We start from the raw sequence: 24,090 nt of genomic DNA, 5'->3' as shown, positions 1-24,090 counted from the left end.
GATGCAGAGTTTATGTGCGTACAATAATCCACTGGGTCCTAGACCTCCATTGTGTGGTACCCAGGCTTTGTCTCATGCCTCCTAAGGCTGGTGGGATGGAGATGGGCAGACCCAGTCCATACTTCAGATTGCCTGCTGTTGTCCATGGGAAGAGGGTGGGCATGATGGTTCTCTACACCGTGTGTGGTGGTGCATGGAAGAACACAGACTCCTTGTCCCCAGCAATATGAAGGTGTGACCCTTACAGCATTAAGGCAGCTGTGAAGTTACAGGAAAATTCCAAAGAGCAGTAGCTAAGACTAGAGGAGGCCATTTTTCTGTCACATTCAACTTCGGACAGGTGGGTTGCTTTGACACATGTAGTTCTCGAGTCCAGGGTCACCTCGCAGTCCAAGATGGCTCCTGAAGCTCCAGCCATTATATCTTTAGGAAGAGAGAAAGGAGGGAATGCCTGTGGCTTGTAAGAACACTTCCTAGAAGTTGTGCCTTCCTTGTGTTTACATCCTATTGGTCCAAATTGGATCATGTGACTCTATCAGCTATAGAGAAGACTGGAAAATGTAGTCTTTTTGTGTGTCCTAGCGCTTAAAACCAAGACTTCACATATGTTAACATGCCCTGCACACACACACACACACACACACACACACACACAAAGAGAGAGACAGACAGAGGCAGAAACAGAGACAGAAACAGAGAGACAAAGACAGAGAGCTGTCCAATATAATCATTAAGCATAGTTTTATAACATCCTTGCTATACTGGAGGCCAGATAGCTAGGGGAGACAGAGCTATCAGTCTATTTACTGTGGTTGGGAGCAAAGTACCACAGGCCAGGTAGGGGATGATCATTCTCAGGAACAGAAGACTATTCAGGCTCTTGGTAATGACTGAAGGTTGAGAGGCTGTGTCTGGTGATGGCTTTCTTGTTTGTGGCATCCTTCAGATAGCACGAGGCATCTTGTGATGAGGGAAGATGGTGATGTGTGTGAGTCAGGTCCCCTCTGTCTTATAAAGCCACCAGAATTCAACTGGGGCTGAGGGGGTGGGGGGGCAGGGGCAAAGGCTCCATCCCATGACTAACCACAATCCCCTCTAGATGTCATAGTTGGATTCAGTTTCCATCCTCTTAACCCATCCCAGTGGGGAGTGTATTTCTATCTAGGGAAGTTTGGGGGACACTCAGACCATATACCAGCTATAACCCAGGGGCAGCAGAGCCCTAGGGACACACTCAGGTCGCTGTGGTCTGGAGCAGGTGGGTTAGAAGGGTGAGCAGGAATCACCCCAGGAAGGAGGTACTGACTTCAGAGTCCTCTGTTGTCTTCCCTCGCTTTGAGGATACAGATCATCTGTAGGTCACCATGGCAACCCTCCCTCCATGGTGGCCATGGCCATGGTGTGTCTATCAGCCCTAAGGAAAGCCACACCATCATCAGGGCCAAGGTGAAGGCCTAGTATGGGAGGTGGGCTCAGGAGCCCTGCATGCACCCGGTGAAGGGATCTGTCCAGAGTGGTTCTGCAGTGGCGTGGGCCAGAGCTGCCTTATAAGCCCATGTAAGCACAGAAGGCTGATACTGTTGAGCTACGCCTTCCTCTTCCCCTGGGTCCCTCGGGGACAAGAAGGGATGTGCTAGCAGACCCCAGCCCCAGAGGTGGCGCACTTCTCTTTCTTTGGAAGCCCCTCTGAGGCCTTGACCAGCTCTCCAGATTGTGACTTAGTTTTGTGTGGGGAAAATCACGGGATGACCGATACCTGTGAGCGTCACTCCGGGGCCCCACCTCGCACGTGCCTGAATTGTTTACTTCCAGAACTACCCATGATACCTAGCCCAGGGCTTCTAATCGATTTAGCTGAAATCAGGGACATTGGTTTCTAAGGTTCCACATGACTGCCGCATGTCCCTCACCCCGCCCATATCGTCCTGATGTGTGGGAGGGGGCTGTTTCTGCATGCCTATGGATTCATAGGTGGTTCCAGGGAATGCATATGTGTACCTGAAGAGCCTCCGGGGGCAGACCCCCGTGACTGGACACTGAGCACCACACTGCCCCTTTGCCCCATGTGGGACTGTGGAACCAGGAACAGCCTGAGAATGTGTTGGAAAAAGGCTCTATTCCACCCCATGCTGGAGTCAGGACTTACTCATTCACATGGGTGGCTAACGGGCATGGTGAGCTTCAGGAAGTTCCCCCCTGAACATGGCCTCTGGACCCTGCATCCTCTCTGTATTCTTCATGTATAAACTGACCATTCTGCCATCCTAGCATGTCTGTGACAGTGAGGTCCATTCTTACATGTCACATGATAAGGCCCGGCACCACCATCCCAGGCATTGCGTAAGCAGCCTGTCTGGCATCCTGTGGGACAAAGGACACAAGCCATCCAGCTTTCTGCAGGCCTCTGGGACTGACAGCACTTTCTCCAGAACCTCTCTGCCCCATCTGTCCATCTGTCTGTCTCCCCAGGCCAGGGCTAGGCTGTATGTGCACCTGTCCCACCCGCCTCGGACCGTCGTCAGGCCTGCTTGCCAGAGAAGGCCCAGGGTGCTTGCAGCCCTTCCCAGCTGCAAGCACTTAGCGATCCAGGCCCTGCTAGGATACTTTATTGCGATCCAGGCCCTGCTAGGATACTTTATTACCGCTCTCAAGCACTGGCAGGTGCAGGCGTAGTACCTGCCTGCTGCCCGCAGCTCCTGGCTCTTGGCATCAGAGATGAGAGACCTGTCACCCCTCGATTCATGGGCCAGGCTGGGGGAACAGGCATGCTGCAGGGCTTTCTGCACTTGACGGGGCTGTTTTTCTTTGCCTCCTCATCTGCGGCACCCGTTGCTTACCCATCTCCCCCCTGCTCTCTCCCCATCTTGCTGATGGCCTCGCTCTGCCCTGTGTCCTGAGGGCCACGGAGAGAGGAGGGCAGACAGTCTGTTCCTCTTCAGCCTTCTCCAGCGTGTTACTAGGATGGAGGAATCTGGCCCGATAGGAATGTTGACAGCCTTCCCCCATGTGTCATCTTGTCACCTTCGGGGCCATCTCCCATCCCCGGCTCATTTCCTTCTGCCTTTCGGCAGGTCTGGAGATGGCTTAGACGGTTTACCGCCTTCCCTGCCCTCTTCTCTTTGTTCTCGAGAATGAGAACCTCAGATTAAGCCAACGGGGTGAGGATGGGAGGGGCATTCGCCCTGGACCAAACCCATCAGAGCACCAATAGACTAATTGCCATGAAAGGGTAGCTTGGGGTGCAGGGGTGGCAGGAAGTGATGTTGTGTGGGTTCTGGTTTCCTAGACCCACCAGACTAGGTGGGTGACACAGGGTGACACAGACTTTCTCTTACAGCCCGGAAAGATCTGAGTAACCTCTTATGGAGACAGAAAGCCTCTGAAAGGTTAAGCATTCTGCCCAAGATCACACAGCAAGGCAGGGCTGGAGAGAATGGCAATGGGAAATGCAGGTGGGTGGATGATCACAGACTGGATGCTCCTTGAGAGTGCTGTGTAGGAGGCTGCTGTGGGCTGTGGCCAGGCTGCCTTCTTAGCTTGACTTTGAAGCCCAAGGGACCTGAGCCCTGCCCTTGGGCTCCACCCCTGACCCCAAGCTATCAGTGTCCTTTATTAGCATCCTTATTGCTGTGGCTGAGACTGTGTGTATGTGTGTCTGTGTGTGTCTGTGTCTATGTGTGTATATCTCTGTGTGTGACTGTGTCTGTATGTGTATATTTGTGACTGTGTGTGTGAATATATGTGTGTATGTGTGTGTCTGACTGTGTGTGTATATATGTGTGTATGTGACTGTGTGTGTGTCTGTGTGTATCTGATTGTGTGTGTATATGTGTATGTGACAGTATGTGTGTCTGACTGTGTGTGTATGTGTCTATGTGTATCTGATTGTGTGTGTGTAGTGTATATGTGACAGTATGTGTGTCTGTGTATGTGTCTCTCTGTCTCTAACTGTGTGTCTGACTGTATGGGTGTGTGTGTGTGTGACATGGTGGGTGGTCCTTCCTGCTGGGAGGACTCCTCCCTGCTCTCAGCCCCTGCTGCAGTCTAGATGGACTCTCCTAGGCCAAGAACAGCAAAATCAGTCCCCTCTGCCTGAGATGGGAGAACAAGAACTCAGTCCCGTGGGTTCCCTGAGAGCCTCCAGACTCTCTGGGTCACAGGTTTGCCTCTGTGCCCTCAGAGCCCCCGGGCTTCTCCATCAAGGTCTCCCCCTGAAGCCTATCGTGTCGAGCCAAGCTTGAGTGAGCATGGCCCAGCCTCCCTAGACAGTAAGGGATGTAGGATCCAGGTGACTGGGAGCATCACCTTCTCTCTGCACTGCCAGCCCTCAGCAAGTACAGTGGGAAGCATGTAGTTGGTGCTGGGCATATGGTAATATGTCACAGGGATGTCTGGCCTGGGTTATCACATGGTCTAAGAGGAAAGTTTATCCTGAGCTAAGGGAGGGAAACAGATCTGGGATCACTGTGGCTTGCCAGCCTTTCAGATGGGTTGGTATAGATGTTAAATGAATGAGTCTTCTTCCTAGGGAAGGCCAAGTTTACCTGGTTCAGCGGGTGGGGGAGTCCCGTTCCAGTATTTACAACCTACTGGTCCTGCTCCAACTGCCTAGCTTCAGGACAGTACCACTCGAGAACTGCCCATATAATTAAGAGCAGACATGGGCCGGGCATGGTGGCGCACCCCTTTAATCCCAGCATTTGGGAGGCAGAGGCAGGCGGATTTCTGAGTTCGAGGCCAGCCTGATCTACAGAGTGAGTTCCAGGACAGCTAAGGCTATACAGAGAAACCCTGTCTCAAAAAAAAAAAAAAAAAAGAGCAGACACTCCATGCCAGGGTTAAAAGGAACCAGGGTGAACTGACTTCAGAAAGAGGAACTGGAGGATGGGTTGGCAGAGGGCTTGTTGAAGATCTGCTGACTGTTACTGAGTCCCCGCCATGAAGCCTGCACCCACCCACGCTATAACTTACCACCCATCATCCATAGAATACCCTGACGGATTAGTGTTTTGTCCCCTATTTACAGATGGGCCACCAAGGTCATCTACTAGCAAGTGACAGAACTGAGATTTAGACCAAGCTGGAGCCCCTGCCATATTCACCATGTCCTGATTGTCCCTGTCCCACCATAGTGGAGTCACCAGGGAGTTGCTACAAACTACCCACCCATCTAGTTCTGACTCACTTGGGCGCACACATGTGGGCATGCAACTTTGTAGCCAGGGAAGAACCAAGATCAAAGTCAAACCGCACTTAGTGGAACAAAAAGCAGTTATCATTAAATAAATGGGCTGTGGAGGGAGGGAATCTCCTCAAAGAACTCCTTCCAGTGTAAGTCAAGTTGGCAAACCTAGCAGTGAGTGGCAAACCTCTTTCCTGCTTGGAGAACTAGATCCACCCTACCTGGATGTCCAAAAAATGACCTCTGCTATAGTAGAGAGCCTGGGAGTCTTGACCCTTACATAGCAGGGAGGCTGGGGCCAGGGCTGAGTACCAGGGCTGGAAACTGGAGGCTGGGGGTCAGGGAGGCTTGGCTAGTGTAAGTGCATTGAGCTTAGTTGATTCTTCAGTGTATCAATCAGCGTTGTCTCTACGCTACATGCCAGCCAGAGATGGTCTTAACCCTGTCTCAGAGACACTCACCATGGGTGGGACTGGGGAACCTATTAAGTGTGGCTAGGAAGAGCGCTACATACTCCTCTCCCTGTTTCCAGGGCTTAAGGACAGAACCAGTGGGGCTAAGGGGGCCTCAGGATAGTGGTTGTCCAGGGGGAACAAAGCAAGATCATAGGAAGATCGTAGGAAGCCCTGAGAAAGGAAGGGTCGCCCTGGCTTCTTGCTTTCTGTGAACCTCTGTGAGGCGTAGACAGGTCCAGGGACCTCCCCTTTGTGAAGAAGGGAAAAGAGTTTGGGATCATTTGTATCACTGGTTCTCTGTACATGGGAGAGAGTAGGGCCCGTGCTGCCTCCTGGGGCCCTAGGGCAGCTGGGAAAGCCCAGTCATATCACTATCTGCTGTGTGACAAGGATGTGATGTGCTCTGTGGCCCTTGGTCTCTGAACCTGTGGCATGTACTCGGTGCTCTGAAACCATGAGGAAGAAGGCCTGACATTTTTACCACGTGTTCCTGAGGCTTTCCCTGAAGCAGGCCACAGCGACAGCCTTTCCTGAGCCTCTGCTCAGGGGCACCGAGTCGGCCACCAGTTCTGTAGTGTTTAGCAGGCACCCTGCAGCAGGCAGAGCCTTCTTAAGCATGATCTCCTGGGCCTTTCTTGGTCACTGACCTGTAACAGTTCTGCAGGGAGCATCACCCAGACTGAGCAGGCGCAGGAAGTTACTCCCAGGAACACATCCGTGACAACGGGGGCTAAGCCGAGGACCCTGTATGTCATCTCCGCTTTTAACTCCCCTGCCCTCCGTGTCTGCGTTTTTTTAGATGTTTCCATTTCTTTTTTACCATAATATTCGCTTCACCTGGCAAAGCCAATGTGTGCAATAAAGCTATACTTCCGGAAAGTGCCGTCTATATGTGAAAATGTAAACAATCCCTTTAGCCTAGCCTGGCGGGGTAGGCCTATATGCAATCCCAGGTACTCAGGAGGCAGAGGCAAGTTCAAGGCTGGTCTAGGTAACTTAGTGAGCCCCTGTCTTAAAAGACAAAGCAAAAAGAGGGCTGAGGAGTGAACTACATGATGCAGTATTTGCCCACTGTGTGAGAGGTCCTAGGTTTTTGATCCCTGGTAAAACACGAGTTAAGCCATTGAGCAAGTAAAGGCCCTCTGTGCGTGCAGGTGTGAGTGGCAGTGCACAGTGGTGTCTGCCAGGCAGGATGGACGTAGGCTGCCCTTGGATTTGACCCTGGGCCAGTGTCCTTGGGGACTTTGAGGAGTGGAGATGGTACTTAGCCAATCTGCTGGCCTGCTGGTGGGGGTGTTTACTAAATTAACAGGAGCAGGACTATGTCCTTGGAGCTGATGGAGAGACGGCTCAGAGGTTAAGAACACTTGGTACTCTTACAGAGGACCCAAGTTCAATTCCCAGCACCCTCGTGGTGGCTCACAACTATCTGTTAAGTCCAATTCCAGCGGATCCAACGCCCTCTTCTGGCCTCTGTGGAATGCCTGTGGCTCTCTCTCTCTCTCTCTCTATATATATATATATATATATATATATATATATATGTATATATAAATACTTTTTAAAAAAATTTAAAGAGAAAAAAAGGGAGGCCAGAGGAGAGGGCCCCAGAAAATGGTACATTGTTAAGTATCTTAGGGTTTTACCGCTGTGAACAGATACCATGCATGACCAAGGCAACTTTTATAAAGGGAAACATTTAATTGGGGCTGGCTTACAGGTTCAGAGGTTCAGTCCATTATCATCATGGCAGGAAGCATGGCAGCATCCAGGCAGGCGTGGTGAGGAAGGAGCTGAGAATTCTACATCTTGTTCAGAAGGCAAACAGGAGAAGATTGAATTCCAGGCAGCTGGGAGAAAGGATTTAAATCCCACACCCACAGTGACACACCTACTCCAACAGGGCCACACCTACTACAACAAGGCCACACCTACTACAACAAGGACACACCTACTGCAACAAGGCCAGACCTTCCAATAGTGCCACTCCCTGTGCCAAACATATACAAACCACCACAGTAAGAAAGGCAGGTGGCAAACAGAAAATAGGGTAAGGTGGAACTCTGGCCTGAACCCATTCCATTGCTTCTTAGCCAGTCACAGGCTATGGCCTATAATGTAAATGCCTCCTGCCATTGTAAGGAGTGAGGACCATGTGTCCTCTTTTCACCGTTGGCATGGGTATGTGTGAGGAACCTGCTGGTGGCTGTTCAGATGAACAGGGCTGCAGCCCACATTCATGTTAGGTAGGGTACCTGTTGAATACTTAGCTCCTAGCCCTATCCTGCAGACTCGCCTCCCAAGGTGCAGATGTGGCCAGCTGTCAGGGGGACCAGAGCTGCAAGATGACTGTTCCCAGTATAGGGACACGACTGTCCTAGAGACAGGCAGATTTCTTGACATAGATTTCTTCTCAAATGGAAGAGGGATAGTCTGTTGGGTCATGAACTTTTTTAAAAAACCAAATCCTAGCTATCCCTCACCCTTCACACACTCCAAAGTGAACTAAGGCACCTGCCTGAGCCCGGCCACTTCTCCAAAGGAGATAGCAGTGGTCAGGAGGCTGCTAGGGACTCTAGATATCGGCCATAGAGTGCGGGTAGGTGGCCATCAGACGTAAGGGTCAGTTGCCCCACTCCATGCCAGCTACCCATTGCTTGGCCTGTGTGGATGGCTGCTGTAAGCCATTTGTGAAAACCCAGAACCAAAACTGAGTCATTTTGTAAGTTCCCCTGTCTACCCTCTGTCACTAACCACAGTCCAGCCAGCATGGTTCCCAGTGTGTAACACCTGTGATGGCCCCTCCCCCACTGTGATGCCCCTCCCCCACCTGTGACGCCCCTCCCCCTTTTGTTCTGCTTCCTGTGAAGCTGTCAGTCACAGCTCTGGCCCCCTCTGCAGCTCTCCCTCCCTTTTTATCTCTTTCCACCTGCTTACCATCCCGGGCCCCATCTGTACGGCTGGCTGCTCAGGCCCATCCATCCCTTTCTCTCCCCCACCTCTCTCTGTCTGTCTTTGATGTTATTTCTTTTTGCATATATCTTTAGACTCTAGAGGCAATATCCCCAACATGATTGATAGAAGGGCCATAGTGGTCGATGTCTTTGGTTTTTTTTTTTTGTTTGTTTGGTTTTTTTTTTTTTTTTTTTTTTTTTTTTTTGGTTTTTCGAGACAGGGTTTCTCTGTATAGCCCTGGCTGTCCTGGAACTCACTTTGTAGACCAGGCTGGCCTCGAACTCAGAAATCCGCCTGCCTCTGCTTCCCAAGTGCTGGGATTAAAGGCATGCGCCACCACTGCCTGGAGGTCGATGTCTTTTTAATGTGGTTCATCGTTGCGAGTGAGCGGAGAGCAAAGCCAATTAGAGGCTTTATACAAACTCAAAGTACTTTTCTTTTTTAAGATTTGTTTTATTTTATATATGTGAGTATACTGTTGGTCTCTTCAGATACCAGAAGAGGGCTTTGGATCTCATTACAGAGGTTGTGAGCCACCATGTGGTTGCTGGGAATTGAACTCAGGACCTCTGGAAGAGCAGTCAGTGCTCTTAACCACTAAGCCGTCTCTCCAGCCCCAGAGTACTTCTCTTAAGGGCAGTCTTTGGCCGAGAAAGTTCTGCAGGGACAGTGGAGGGTCTGGGTTTCCATTAGACTGTCAGTGGTGTGTGAGCGTGAGTGTGTATGTGTGTGTGTGTATATGTATGTCTTTCTCTGTGTTGGTGTCTATGTGTCTATGTGTGAGTGAGTATATCTCTGTGTGTCTATGTGAGTCTGTGTGTGTGTCTGTATGTGTTTGCGTGAGTGTATGAGTGTGTCTCTGTGTGTCTGTGTGTGAGTGAGTGTGTCTGTGTGAAGTGTATGTGTGTGTCTGTATGTATGTATCTGTGTGTGTCTGTCTGTATCTCTGTGTTTATATGTGTGTTTGTGTGAATGTGTCTGTGTGTGAGTGTGTCTCTCTGTGTGTCTATATCTGTGTGTCTATATGTGTGTCTGTGTGTCTGTGTGTCTGTGTGTGTATGTGTCTGTGTGTGAGTGAGTGTGTCTTGTGTGTATGTATGTCTGTGTGAGTGTATGTGTCTATATGAGTGTGTGTATGTGTCTGTGTGTGAGTGAGTGTGTCTTGTGTGTATGTATGTCTGTGTGAGTGTGTGTGTCTATATGAGTGTGTGTATGTGTCTGTGTATGAGTATGTGTCTGCTGTGTATGAGTGTGTGTGTGTCTGTGTATGAGTATCTTTGTGTATCTGTGTGTGTGTATATATATATGAGTATGTGTGTGTGTCTGTGTGTGAGTGTGTATGTGAATGAGTGTACACACGTGTGTGCATCTGAATACGGTCACAACCTGTAGCTCTGACCCCACATGAATCTTCAGAGAAGTTTGTGGCCACAATGGAAACGCTGTGCATGTAGGAGGAAGCACCTGGCAGGGCCAGCAGAGAGGCCCTGAACAGCCATGTCTCAGGCATGGCCCTTGTCCCTCAGATACATGGGCCCCACCTCGGGTCTATAGAAGCTGCCCTGTGTAGACATGGCTAAATGAGTTATAGGGGTTTTCTAAGGCCACCTTCCTATGTCCCCATGGCTTAGGAAGAAGAGAGACAAGCAGACTTGGACACTCATAGTGACTGTCTCTGGTGTGTGTGTGTGTGTGTGTGTGTGTGTGTGTGTGTGTGTGTGTGTTTCTCAGGCTCCTTTTTCTCTGGTCCTTCCTTCTGTCCCCCTCCACCCCCACCCCTCCAGCCACTGTTTGGCTGGCTGTTTCCGGAGCCGGAGGAATAGAAAGAGGAACAGGAGAGATGCTGGCTTGTCCTACTGGGGCCTAGAGAAAGCTTGGCAGGGGTGGAGTGGGGTGGGTAGAAAGCACACTGCTATGTTACGCCTCCTCCTGAGGCAGGAGGATCATGGTTTGGGAGAGCCAGCCTCGGTTTGTGGGTTTTACCTTTATTAGTGAAGAGGAGCTTTGTGTCCATCTTTAAAAGTGAAGACATTAGCCAGGTGGTGGTGGCACACGCCTTTAATCCAAGCACTCGGGAGGCAGAGGCAGGCGGATCCCTGAGTTCCAGGCCAGCCAGGACTATACAGAGAAACCTTGTTTTGAAAAACAAAAATAAACAAACAAGCAAAGAGAGAGAGAGAGAGAGAGAGTAAAGAGGGCAGGAGAGATGAGGACCTGAGGTCAGAGTCCCAGTACACACATAAAAAGCCCACATGAGCAGTACGTGCATGTAACTGCAGCCTTGAGGGAATCCGGGGTGCTTGCCAGCCAGTCTAGCCAAACCTGTGACGTCCAGGTTCAGCAGGAGACCCTGACTCAAAAGTAAAATGAATACCTGGCATTGCCCTCTGACCTTCACACTCATAAATACCCATAAGAACACATGCCACCCATGTATATATATATGTGTGTAAAATGAGATGAGACAGGGCCAGACTGTAAAATCATCCTGTGAGATCCCTGATACAGAGATCAAATACTTCAGGCTTACCGGACCCCAGGATACTCAGTAAAGCTAACATCTCAGGCAGGAGTGACAGGTGGGACCACATCCCTGTGTTTGCAGAAGGATGAGGGCCACCCTTGGCCCTCAGACTGGCTCTAGCCCACCTGTGTTGGTGGTACAGGCCTGGGCACAGATCAGCTTGTACAGGGTTGGGAGATGTGTGTGTGGATGCCTCCCAGATGGGGCAGGTATTTCTCTCTAACCCCACAGCCTGTCAAACTGGCAGGCTGGAACCAAGGCTCCAGGGAAGAACATTCTTAACATCTTGCAGCCTTTGGGGACTTAGGACCCTTGGCACCCCTGGTTCTGCCTTCCCCTCTCCCACCTCGTGTGCACAGCCTCTCTTTTAATGTGTGCCCCATGCTTTGGATATGAAGTTTACCTCCCTTCATTCTATCTAGATCCAAGACTTCCTTTCCAAATCAGGGCTCATCCCAGGGCCCTAAGGCTACCCTAGATCAGAGTGGGGCTCCTGGACCCACTGTGGGAGGTGTAACAGATGATGTCAGAAGCATGAGGCTAGAGATGACCTAGCTGGGGGGCCCTGGGACCCCATGCAGGAACAGTTTCCCATGGCAGCTTGGGAAGAAGGCAGGCAGAGCTCCCTACAGGGCGGACAGAGCCAAGGCTTTCTAGGAGTGCTAAGAAAAAGGAAGTAAGGAGTTGGAGGGGAGGAGGGCAGTGAGGTCAAAGTACCCTTTTTTTTTTTTTTTTGGTTTTTGGTTTTTCGAGACAGGGTTTCTCTGTATGGCCCTGGCTGTCCTGGAACTCACTTTGTAGACCAGGCTGACCTCGAACTCAGAAATCTGCCTGCCTCTGCCTCCCAAGTGCTGGGGATTAAAGGCGTGCACCACCACGCCTAGCTTTTTTTTTTTTTTTTTTTTTAAAGCTCTTGAACCACAGAGAAGGAAGAGCCAGCCAGAAATTGCTAGTCAGACAGTCTTATGCAATGGCTCGGCAGCAGAGGGAGGAGAGACAATGCTCCCGTCTGATGGGGAGGGAAGAAGGAGTGCTCCCCTTCTGGTGGGGAGGGAAGAAGAAGTGCTCCTGCCTCCATGCAGACAGGGAAAGTAGGGCCTTCCAGGAGACTGGGGAGCTCTGCTGATCATCCGGAAGGAACTATAAAGTATGGACAGGGACAGAGGCTAGGGAGGCCTTGCTCTTTGGAGAACAAGATTTATTCTCAGTTCTTGTTGACCTTGGGCTATCTTTATAGCCCAAGATAGCCCAAGGGGTCAAGGGACCCAGGGCTGAGGGAACCATTTGATGGGGACTCCCCATCCTTAGGGACCTATGGTGACATATGGCTGGCTGCAGTTTTTTGAGGCTTCCCCATCTCTCCTCTGGACCCCTCCCCAGCCCCCCCAACCCCACTTGGAAGTGGCACAGCCTCCAAGCCTGTCCCAGTCCCATGTCCCCTCCATGGGACCTCAGGAGTTAGGAAGTCACTGTCTTCCCTCTGTATACCTCTCAACTTGTCCAGATGGGAGTGGGCTGTTCCAGGATGAGGGTACATCCTTAACACCCCAGGCCGTGGAACCAGACAGCTGAAGGCAGGAGCCTGCATGGCCAATCGTTCTTGGCTGCAGCCCGCTCACTGCTGCTAATTTCATGGCCCTGTGATCCAGGTAACGCTCTGCCGCCCTGAGCTACCATCCCCAGGCTGGAATCACTTTCCTTACCCTGCAGGAGCCTAGCTGCCTCCCTCACTGCAGACCGGAGGTGGGGGGGGGGGGGCACGCAGAACTGTTCGGTGACAGTAGCTTCAGACTCTGAGGCTGCTGAGGCTCGTGACTAATGTACTCTGCTTATATCAAAGGGCCCAAATGGCATTCAGAGGAGAGAATTTTACCCAAGGCCTGCCAGAGATAAACAGGCTCATTTCAGGGCCTCCCTGCCCAGAGAAACCTTCTTACCTGGACCCTGAGCCCAGAATCAGATTCTTCCAGAAGAGCGGCTTTAGCATGGGGCCTCTCAGTGAGGTGGCTGGAGGAAGTTCTCTGCTGGAAAATGGCCTCACATCTGGCCGGCTGGCTCCGCTAGGCTTTTGAATTTCATTTGAAGAGTGGTCCTCTGGTTCCTGGCTTTCACACCGGAGGACAGCAGATGAAAATGGCTCTCCTTATCACACTTCCAGTGAAGCACGTACCCCCTGCCCTGGCCAGGAGTGGCCTGTGCATACTCATGGGCCACTGGGAGGCTGCTGGTACCAGCTACTCCTCAACCAGGCTCTGTCCATAGTTGGGGGTCTGTCACTTACCTACCTTGGAGGTTTAGGGGGTGCTGACGCCATCGGGAAGAAGGTTGGAAATCTGCCCACTGCTGTTCACCATGCTACCCTCAGTCCAGCATGGTTTTGTGGTGCCGGGCACAGAGTGTAGGGTCTCACATATGCCAGGCAAGCACTCGGCCACCGAGCCACACTCCAGCCCATCTGTCCTCTTGAAAGTAATCTCTGCTTGACCACTCACCACTTCCATCCATCCCCTGGGGCCAATAGAGGCAAGAGTTTTCTTTTTAACACTGTGTAGAGCTCTTAGCCTATGTAAATACCCAGGGTACAAGGAGAGACAGTGCCCACATTTCTGGTCACCCCAGAGACAAAGAGGAGAGGTATCAAGCCCCAACATTTGCTGCCTTGGGGCAGAAGAATATGACAGTCCCTATAGGAAGAGTGTGGCTTGCATAGATCAGCTGCAAGAGCCTCTTGAAAGGCTTGTCTTGTAAGGGTCCATGATTCGCCAAAGAATGATACCCCTGACTCAAATAGTATGTAACCACAAAGAGTGTTTTAGAATGCTGCAGAAGTCTAGCATGCTGGGGTCTCCCATTACCAAGATAGAGAGACACCCAAGTGAGCTTGCAGGCCTGATTTAAAGCACATTAGGGAATTCTGGGGTAGGTGATCTCTATGTTAATCTGTTGGGTCCCAGTCTATGGACATTCCATTGCCAGGATGTGGGGGCTGGAAACTTGCTAGGGAGGTCTGGAAACTGTGGCTGAGGAAGTAGCTGAGGAAGTCTGGGGACTGCTGCTGACCCAGGCCAGGTGGTGGGGCAGCTTCTGAGACCTGAGTTTGCCTGGACTTGCCCAGTTCTTGGAGTCAGAGAGTTAGGCCTAGTCTCCTTAACTGCCCATTTGAAACCTGTCATGAAGTCAGCCTAGCCTTCTCAGTCTTGTCACTGAGGCAGGTGACACACTGTGGCCATGATAGAGTAGGGGTTTGTGCAACTTTTGGGGGTTACAGAGTAAGATGGCAGGTGTCCCCCAGAAGTCCCATGTGGGAAGGTCCTACCACCACCATTATGCATCTCTGAAACGTACCCGCCGTGTGTGGTTAAGTATGAACCTCAGAGGACAACTCTGGATGTCAGCCTCCTTGCGCTCCATCTTGTTTGAGCCGCTGTCCCTTTGTTGTTTGTCTCTGACTATGCCAGGCTAACTGGCCCATGAGAATTCTGACTCTGTCTCCCATCTCCCCACCTGAGCCTTAGGATTACAGATGTGTGCTTCAGACCCAGTTTTACCTGGGTTCTCCATTGTACCTTGGGTTTTGTTTTTGTTTGTTTTGTGTGTGTGTGTGTGTTTTAAATCAGCTCCAAACAAGCTAGAGTTATCTGAGGATAACTTAATTGAGAAAACGCCTCCCTCAGATCACCTCATAAGCAAGCTTGTGGGACATTTTTCTTAGTGATTGATGTGGCAAGGCCCAGCCCCAGTGTGTGTGACCAGTCAGTGTGACCCCTGGGTAGGTGGTCCTGGGTGGTATAAGAAAGCAGCCAGAGCAAGCCATGGGGAGGAGTAAGCCACCCCGATGCCCTGGCAGAGTATGACCTGGGCATTGAAAGATGAATTAGCCCTTTCCTCCTCTGCATGATGGTGATGGGGTGTGTCTCAGAGCAACAGTAATCCTAACTAAGATATGAGGATTTACCCACTGGGCCATCTCCCTCATCCCAGCCTTGGGTTTTTAATTTGTAAAAATGGGGCCTATCCCAGGCCTGCCTGCGCTGACGGATTGCCCTAAGAACCAAGCGCTGGGTGGGAGCTCGCTGTTCCGCTGTTCCATATGGTTGTCATGAGCCCGCTCTAGTCACCATGGGTGCTAAGGTAGCCTTTGGTGTCATCCCTTCCACAGACTGCTACCCAGTCCTTCCTGAACCAGGCAACCCAGGGAGATAACAGTGGGTGTGGGTCTCACTTCACACTGGCTTTGGGCACTCGGTGAGGGACTGATACCCGCTCTGACATTAGCACTCTAGGAGCCTGACTGTCTGGAATCCTGGAATATCTGGTGCCCCCGCTAGGTTGGCTCCCAAAGGGAACGTGGCGAGGTAACATCACCTCATGCCGAGTGTCCTCTGCACATCACCCTCTTCCCGTGTCTCTGGACAAACTACCCTCCCCCTCATCTTCCTAGCTGCCACCCAGACTGGTCCTACTGGAGGCCCCTGGTCACCCTTCCTTCTGTGTCCACCATACGGTGTCTCTTGTGCCACAGTGCTATGCTTCCGAAGCCCCCCCCCCCCAAAGGCGGTCAGGCATGGAGGCACTTCTGCACATGAGCACATGCACCTGCACTGCACATAGCAGTGAGATACCAGGAAAGGGATGAGTTAAAAGAGATGGTGCTGTTGGCACGGATGGTGGCTGCCCAGCCATGACTGAGGACCTAGGGTGTGTCCCACGAGGTTCAGATCTTGTGCCTGGGGCCCAACCTGCTAAGGTAGAAAAGCCTGCTTGGCGAGGCCCTTCTGCTTCGTCACTATCTTCTACCTGCTCTACCGCAAGGCCCAGTTGGCTTTCGGGGCTTCGGGAGGCTGTATAAATAAACAGCAGCACCATTATGCAGCTTTACAGGGCAAAGCTCGGTCACCATCACATAACCACCTCTTTGTAGGGGTTCGGCCAGGAGTCAGAGTGAAGGACAAGGAAGTCTGATTGGCACAGAGAATAAACACATGCCTCAGGACCCTAGAGCTGGCCACAGCTCAGCAACAAAGACGGCTAATACCCAGCTCCATGACGGTGTCCCCAGCAGCCGTGGGGACTGTAGCACATTTCAAAACTACAGTTAGGGTAGGAAGAGACTAGAGATTTCATGTGTGAGCATCTTTTCATTTCCTACCTCACGTTGGCAAGAGTTAACTCTGGGGCATTGATTCAACTTCCTGCCCCTAGCACCCTTCTGGGAGAGTTACTTTGCCTTCTGCACAGCAGACAGTATACAGGCTTGGTGGGCCTGGCAAGCACATAGATCAAGTGTCATTCACTGGAATCGGGGCATTCCCGCAGAGAGGTGGCAAGGGGAGGCTGGAGGGACCAGCATTCCCAGTGAGCTGACCTTTGTTCTCCTGAGGGCAAGTCCAGGCCCAAGGTCCAGGTTTGGCTTGGCCAGGTTCTCACTGATGAGGCTGAACCATTGGAGGGTCAGTTCAAGCTCCCTTGGGTTCCTGACAGAATCTAGTACCTAGTGGCTGGGCACCAGCCAGCTTGTGTTCTTACAGGAGACCAGCCTCAGCAACTCAGGGTCACCTGCAGATTCTTGGTGTATGGGGTTTCCCATAAGGCCACCTGTCTCCTGAAAGTCAGCTGAGAAGAAGAACCTAGTCAGATACTATCTGATACTGATGGACACTCAGTCCTGTGTGCCTGTCCCATTTGCTTACCTCTCTTGGCTAGAAGCCCACCCTTGGTGAATAGAGCATCCCAGACTGAGAATGCCCCTGGCAGAGGTCATGGGGCCATCTTAAGGGTCTGCCACCAGGCTGGGCCTGCAATCCCAGCTATAGAGACAGGATCAAAAGTTCAAGGTTTGGTTGGATAGAGACTGAGTTCAAAGACAGCCTGTATAACTTGGTGAGACTGTGTCCCAAAATAAAAAAACCTAGGGCTGTAGCTCAAGAGGAGAGTGCTTGCCTATCAGGTACAGAGCCCTAGCTTCAATTCCTAATTACTCTCTCTCTCTCTCTCTCTCTCTCTCTCACACACACACACACACACACACACACACACACACAGTGCAAACACCATCTTTGCATTTGCATGGGAGGCATCAGGCCCACTTCATATCACCGTCTGCAGGCCAGGCCCTGCTTCTGGCTCCATGGCCCAGCCTGAGCCCATTCCCCCACCACTGGCTTGTCCTTCATAAAGTACAGGGCTTAGTCACCAGCAAGGGACTCGGGCCTCCTGCAGTTGTCAGGGCTAAAAAAACGCTTCCCAACTGTAAAAGGCACAGTCTTCAGTGTGGCTGTATGCAAACCAGAACATTCAGTTACCTGGAAAATCCCTGTTCCTAAAATACCCAGGGACTCTGAGCCTCCTTGGAAAAAGCCAGAGTTCCAGGTCTGTCCAGGGGATGGAGGGAGCCTGCCAAGGACAGAGGGTCTCCATTTCTCCTCTAGCCTTTGTCCCTCGCTCTCTCCTTTCCTTCTGCCGCCTGCCTGGCCTCACATGGGCTCAGCCAGTGTGTCAGGAAGTAATTGACTGACTGCCCAGCCCAGGCCAGGCTCTGCTGAGCCCATCAGGGCAGGGACAATGAGGGGCACCTGAGAGGCAGCAGGCTGTTTCTAAGACTCACGGGTGATGAGCTGCGATTATCATTTTAATTTCAAGGCTGTCATCTTACAGTCAGGGCTCCCCTTCCAAAGAGCACAAAGCCCTCTGCAGCCTTCAAGGGACCCAAGAGGGTCTGTGCCACAGCCCAGGGGGCACCTGGGGCATTTATGCCTCTCATCTTTGTTCTGTGCTGTCAGTCAGACCCTCTGTCCAGGCCTGACCACAGCCCCACCACTCCCAGACCTCTCCTTACAGCCATGCAGTTTCCATTGTCCCCAAGGCAGATCCTGCCTCCTCCCTGGAACTCGGTGAAACTCATCTCTCTTCTGGTTAGCCAAACAGCAGCATCTGTAAGAACCTAGCAGGAAATTCTCACAGATCTTTGGGCTTGGAGCTGTGAAAAAGCCTTCACACTCCTTCTGTTGCTCCCAGTGGGATGCACGGAGCTCCTGGGATGGTGTGTGTGTGTGTGTGTGTGTGTGTGTGTGTGTGTTGGACTCCTCTATCCTGAGGAGGGGATGAGGGTTTACACGTGCACACACTTCTTTGCACTTGGCTCCTGTGATCTCTTTCCTCCATTGTGCATTGCGTTTCCTAAGCACTCCAGAGTGGAATACTCACATGCTGCCTTTTCTTTGCTTAGAGTTAAATGGCTTAATCCATTTAAATCCCTCCTGTTTGTTACACAGCGAATGCTTAATGTGTGTAAGCCTTACTGCAGCTCAAAGCTCATCTGGGGTTCATGACCAAAGCAAGATAGTCAGCTCTTGGTTGACTTTCCTCCTCCCTCCCTCCCTCCCTCCCTCCCTCCCTCCCTCCCTCCCTCCTTCTTTTCCTTCCTCTCCCTCCCTCCTCTCTATTTCTTCCTCCATAGCATCCCTTCCCCTCCCTCCCTCCCTCCCTCCTCCCCTCTTCCCCTCCGTCCCTCCCTCCCTCCCTCCCTCCCTCCCTCCCTCCCTCTCTCTCCCTTCTCCCTGTCCCTCTCTGTAGTGCTGGGGCATAGAAGACCCAGAATTCCCCTCCCCTGCAGTTAGTTTGTTGAGGTTGACTTTAAAGAAAGGTATGCCCAGAGACAATGCCCATTCAATCAAGATTCACTGTGGGAAGCCGCAAACGCCATACAAGATGGCACTGGCTACCACTGGCCACCGCCCATGATTATGGGTAAACAACCAATGTGCAAATGTGCATAAGAGTTTTTTGCCGAGCTGGGCGTGGTGGCGCACGCCTTTAATCCCAGCACTCGGGAGGCAGAGGCAGGCGGATTTCTGAGTTCGAGGCCAGCCTGGTCTACAAAGTGAGTTCCAGGACAGCCAGAGCTATACAGAGAAACCCTGTGTCAAAAACAAAACAAAAAAAAAAAAAAAAGAGTTTTTTGCCGAGTCACTGCCAGGCCCGAGGCATATTAATGAGGTAATGGTAGCATAACCAATCAGGTATGGACACGTCACTCCTAGGCCTATATAAGCAGCACCATTTCTGGGGCTCAGGTCTTTTCACCTCTGTAATCAAGCTCTCCCAATAAACGTGTGCAGAAGGATCCTTTTGTGGCGTCGTTCTTGCTGGCGAGTCGGGCGCTCACAATTCACCTAAAGTGGACAGCTGTTGGGGTTTTCAGAGATTTTAGTTTGTACTACACCAGTCTGTAGCCCCGAGTCCCAGCCTGCTCTCCCTCTCCTCTCCTCTCCTCTCCTCTCCTCTCCTCTCCTCTCCTCTCCTCTCCTCTCCTCTCCTCTCCTCTCCTCTCCTCTCCTCTCCTCTACTCTTCTCTCCTCTCCTCTCCCCCTCCCTCTCCCCCTCTCCCCCTTTCCCCCTCCCCCTCCCTCTCTCTCTGTATACCCTCTCCGGCTGAGGGTACCTGAGGATTGCCCTTCCTCCTCGCTCATCATGGAGATATTTACCCTTCTGGCTTTGACTACCAGTAGCTTTTGTGGGGCTGAGTCTCCTATAAGCTGAGGTCTGGTCTAAATGGTATGAGAAGCTGGTTACTATATATTGTCAAAGGGCTAACAAGATTAACAGGGTGAGGCTTACCTTTTAGCTATCTATTGAGCTCCACTCCCATCATCTAGTCTGTGGCTCGGGTAAGTGGAACACTGGAAGTGTGGGCCTCCCAGGAGCCGAGAACAGTGTCAAAGCTGACCCTGGGACCCCAGCACTCAGCACAACTAAGTATAGTACCATTGTCCTTGGAGGCTGTTGGTTGAATGACTGAGTGAGCCTAAGGTTGGAGATAGGGATGGGATCACATGGAGTGGGGTGGACTTAGCTCCTAGTTGTCTGGAGACAGTGAAAGCAGCCCTCCCTCAGGCCTTTACCAGCCCTGAGTGACAAGCAGCCTCCTTCCTTGTGTGTTTCTAGAACTACTTTGAGAGCTACCTGGCAGTTGCCTCCACTGTGCCCTCCCTGCTGTTCCTGGTGGCTAACTTCCTGCTTGTCAACAGGTAGGTCAACAGCTCCCTCCCCTGACCTCTACCCCCTGCCTGCTCCATTCTCCCCCAGTCTACAGCAGGAGTTTTCAGCTTAAATGGTGGTTCCCTAAATTGGAGGCAGGCAAGTTCAGCCTTACCATGCAGTTTATAGATCTAGCGGGTGCCAGGGGTCTCCAGTTAGGGGTCACTGCTCATTTATAGCCACTTACAATGACATCCAGGTAAGAGCCATCTCCCTTCGAGAGGGCTGTAGGGCCACTGGCTCTTGTAGCCAGGGCATGCTGTGTGGAACAAGACCTGAGGAAGCTGTTCTTTTACATGCCCTGAGAGCAGGCAGCCACTATCAGCATCCACTGAACTGCCCTACTTACAGGAAGCAGTCACTGCTGTAATATGTTGATGATACCAGCAGATGTGTCCCCTGCTCATAGTGGGAGCTCATAGGTAACAATTGCAAAAGGCTTCTGGGTAACACTGTGGAGGATGGAAATATTTGAGAGATAAGTGAGTTGGTATGATCTATAAATTCTGCTGGCTGCTCCTTCCTGTCCAGTCTGTTTGTCTTAACAATGGCAACAGAGACACTATTTCATCTGCATTTTCCTGAAGTTGTCTTCAGACAATAAGAGTGGCCTCACTGTGGTCCAAAATCTTGGGCTTGAGCTCATAGAAACTTTAGAATCTTGGTGGCAAACTTATTTAGCTCTGGTCACTTAGTGGTTACTCCTGGATCTTCTGCTGAAAAAACGTTCTAAGGTACATCTGGCCTCAGGAAGTGTGCCGGGATTGATTAGTAATGTCTGCTCTGGGCACAGGAGTAAAGAGCAGAATGTACCCTGTGTGCTAAGCCTGTGTATAGAGCAGTCTTTCTAAACAGGTACAGTTGTATAGAAGATCCCAGAACATAGTGGTTTACAACAGTAACAGTAATTAGTTTCTTTTACTATCTGGGGTTCTGGGGTCAGCCAGGCTCCGCTGGAACATGCTGATGCAGTCAGACAGCACGGGGGCTGGAGATGCCCATCCTTTCCCACCTCCCCGTCTGTCTCTCCTCATTGGCTTGTTCACATGGGCTCAGAGACTCTTCCTATTGTGACTGAAGAGCAAATGTTCCGTGAGGGCCAGGGACAAGCCACAGAGTGTCACTTTCATCACACTCACCTGATTAAGTTCTCATAAAGCCTCCTCCATTTCAAGGGGACAGGGACCCTGTCTGTCCATGGAGGGAGTATCAAAGAACCTGTATCCCTCTAAAACCCAAGTATAGTCTGAGAGAGAACTCAGCCTCACTCCTGGCCCCTAGGGCTACCTGCAGCGGTCTCCTCCCAGATACCTAGCCTTCAGACATCCACCCTTGGGGGTGCAAGTGATATGGGAGAATTTGGAGGTGTCTTTGAGTTCAACAGAGCCTTTCTGAGCTCTTGGTGAGCTTAAGTGGGGGTGGGGCAGGAAGAGGCTACAGAAAACCCAAGGGCCACCCTTAAAGCCACCCAAGCCGGTGACTTTGGGTTCTTGTGTTGCTAATAAGATAGAATTCCACAGAGGGTGGAATTTAGAAAGGAAGTTACAGATAAGTAGACAGGAGCTTTGGGGAGGGGATGGAGTACAGCAGGAGGGGTCCTAGGAAATGGGGTACCATGGAGCTGCTCTTGTGGGGCCCAATGAAGGACTTATGACGTCCTTCATAGAAATGACTAATGTCATCCATCATCTCTTAGGACGATGAGCGTGTGGAGTGGAACGAAGTGTCAGTGCGATTGGCTCACCGATGACGTGTTCAGACAGCCCTTCTTTTTATCAGTCAAATCTTCCAGTATAGTTCCTAGGCAAGGCTAAGAGATACAAGGAACCAGGGACTAGAGCCTCTCCTAGCATACCTGGTCTCTAGCAAGGACATTCTCAGAGCGGCTATTCTGGGGGTCCCTGCTCCACCTGGCCAGGGTCTATCCCCTGCTCTCATGGCTAAGAGCTGACTTAAGGGTTCTCTCAGCATTACCAACCACTGAAGACAGAGTAGAGTTCTAGACAGTGCCCAGAGAGAGGAGAAGGTACCAGAAGAGGCGAGACACAAGAGCACCTGCAGAGGGTGGGAGGCCCACCTCACCCACCCTCTGCCCCTCCATGCCTTGTGACTTTTCTATTTACCTGCTCCCTGCTCTGTGGCCCTGGGCACGTGTGCCGCTCAGTTACCTGTGGACAAGAATGCCTGTCGTCTTTAGGTGATCCATACCGCCACCTGACAGGGGGTAACATATACCTACTACCCCTTCACTGCGCCACCCTGTACGCACGGTGACTTAGGAGGTTGGAGTGACATCCTATTTTTCCTGGTCATAGATGTGCCACAGTGGAGCCACATTCCTGATCTTTTCCCTTAGTTTCCATGGAACCAGAAGCTGGCCCAGTTCTGGGGTCATCCGGATCAGGGAAAAGACCCTCTTGGGACCTTGGAGTGTATGACCTCCAGTCACAACAGACAGTGGCCGATCAGTGGCCTTGCATAAAGGAAAACAGCTCACTCACTCAGGTGACCTATGCAGCCACTGAAGCCAAAGGGTGTGATTTATTCCTAGAGGGATCTCCTCAGACTGTCTGCACTTGAAACCTGGGCTACCTCTGGGTGCTTAGCTACCGACTTTGTAGCCCCCTGGGCCAGGCTCCAGGCTGCTAGGCATGAGGAGGGTGGTTAGGAGGGGGCTGGGCGGGTAAGTAGTTTCATAGGTTCCCTAGTAGACTATGGGCTGTAGGCAATATTTGAGGGCCTTAGGGAAACGGCTCTCCAGCCTCGCTGGTTGCCAGCTGCCAAGGACAGTTTAGGGCGAACTGTTTTTTATTTAATGTGGAAGATTGAAATGTCTCCTTCCTTCCCTCCCTCCTGGAGCACCCTGGCTTCTCTCACTGGCTCATTCATAATCGCCAAGTGTTTTATTATGTTAAATCTGCAGCTTTATAAATACAGATGAGCCAGATTTACATTCTGGGGTCTTGGGAAGAAATCAGTCCCCTGGGGTCCTGGACTCTCAGTGGCAAGGGAGAGGAGTGTGGATGGCCCGAGCCCTTCTCCAGCATCGTCAGGGCCATGTGGCCTCACAGCCTGTCTCATAACCGGAGAACACCAGGCAAGCCAGCCAGCATAAGCCTAGACCTCCCTAGAAACTCAAGAGCTTCCATCCCAAGCCACTCTCCCTGCAGGAAGGGTGGGGGTGGGAATGTCCCCCCACCCCACCCACAGTGTCTATAAGGTTGGCCTCCAACTTCATGGTGTTGAGATTAGCTCCCATGGGGCTTCTGAGGACCTGGGGGCTGTCCTGGAAAGTGCTCAGCAGGAGGGAGAGAGCCACTGGGAAGGAACCCTGGGCATGTGAGGGACGCTATAAGCACTTTCAGTGGGTGCCTTTGCTGTTTGTTCTTCTTGCCCCTCACCCCCTTAAGAAGATACCAATTCCTGTCAAAGCCCCAGGCACCGCACAGGACCTTATCACCATAACTACAGGGAGGTGGCTTGGGGGTGGGGGGATGAAGCCACACCTCCTCCCTTCTGGTCCATCTCTGGCTCCACCAGTCCTCCTCGGGTGCCCCAGGAAAAGCATCTAAACTTTTTTATTAACCGGGTGTGGTGGCACACACCTTTAATCCCAGCACTTGGGAGGCAGAGGCAGGAGGATTTCTGAGTTCAAGGCCAGCCTGGTGTACAGAGTGAGTTCCAGGACAGTCAGAGCTATACAGAGAAACCCTGTCTCGAAAAAACAATAACAAAACCATTTTTGTCACTTGCCCCACGGTGTCACCAAGGGTATTTTTTTTTTCCAGCGGGACCATCATATCACTAGGCCTGCCTCCTTAGAGACAAGGAGGAAATGTCTGTCTGAGGTCACACAGCAAATCTGCGACAAAGCCAGGCTTTGTGCTGCTGCTCTCCCTTCCGTACCTTGTGGGTGGGTAAGTGGCTTGTTAGGCCAG

The 24,090-nt window shown here is 51.6% G+C and overlaps 1 protein-coding gene across 1 annotated transcript in view; it reads left to right on the top strand.

Annotated features, from left to right (window-relative positions):
* Positions 1–24,090, top strand: part of Slc29a3 (solute carrier family 29 member 3) — a 41,738-nt gene that overhangs the window by 2,548 nt on the left and 15,100 nt on the right. Inside the window, exon 3 of the mRNA XM_021174316.3 lies at positions 20,060–20,142. Within this exon, the coding sequence (XP_021029975.1) occupies positions 20,060–20,142 (83 nt within the window). The remainder of the gene's footprint in view (positions 1–20,059; positions 20,143–24,090) is intronic.

Source organism: Mus caroli, unplaced genomic scaffold (assembly GCF_978045245.1).
Source record: "Mus caroli unplaced genomic scaffold, Mus_caroli_1 scaffold_9, whole genome shotgun sequence".
In the NCBI taxonomy this organism is placed as follows: Eukaryota; Metazoa; Chordata; class Mammalia; order Rodentia; family Muridae; genus Mus; species Mus caroli.
This window is presented reverse-complemented; position numbering and strand designations above follow the sequence as displayed.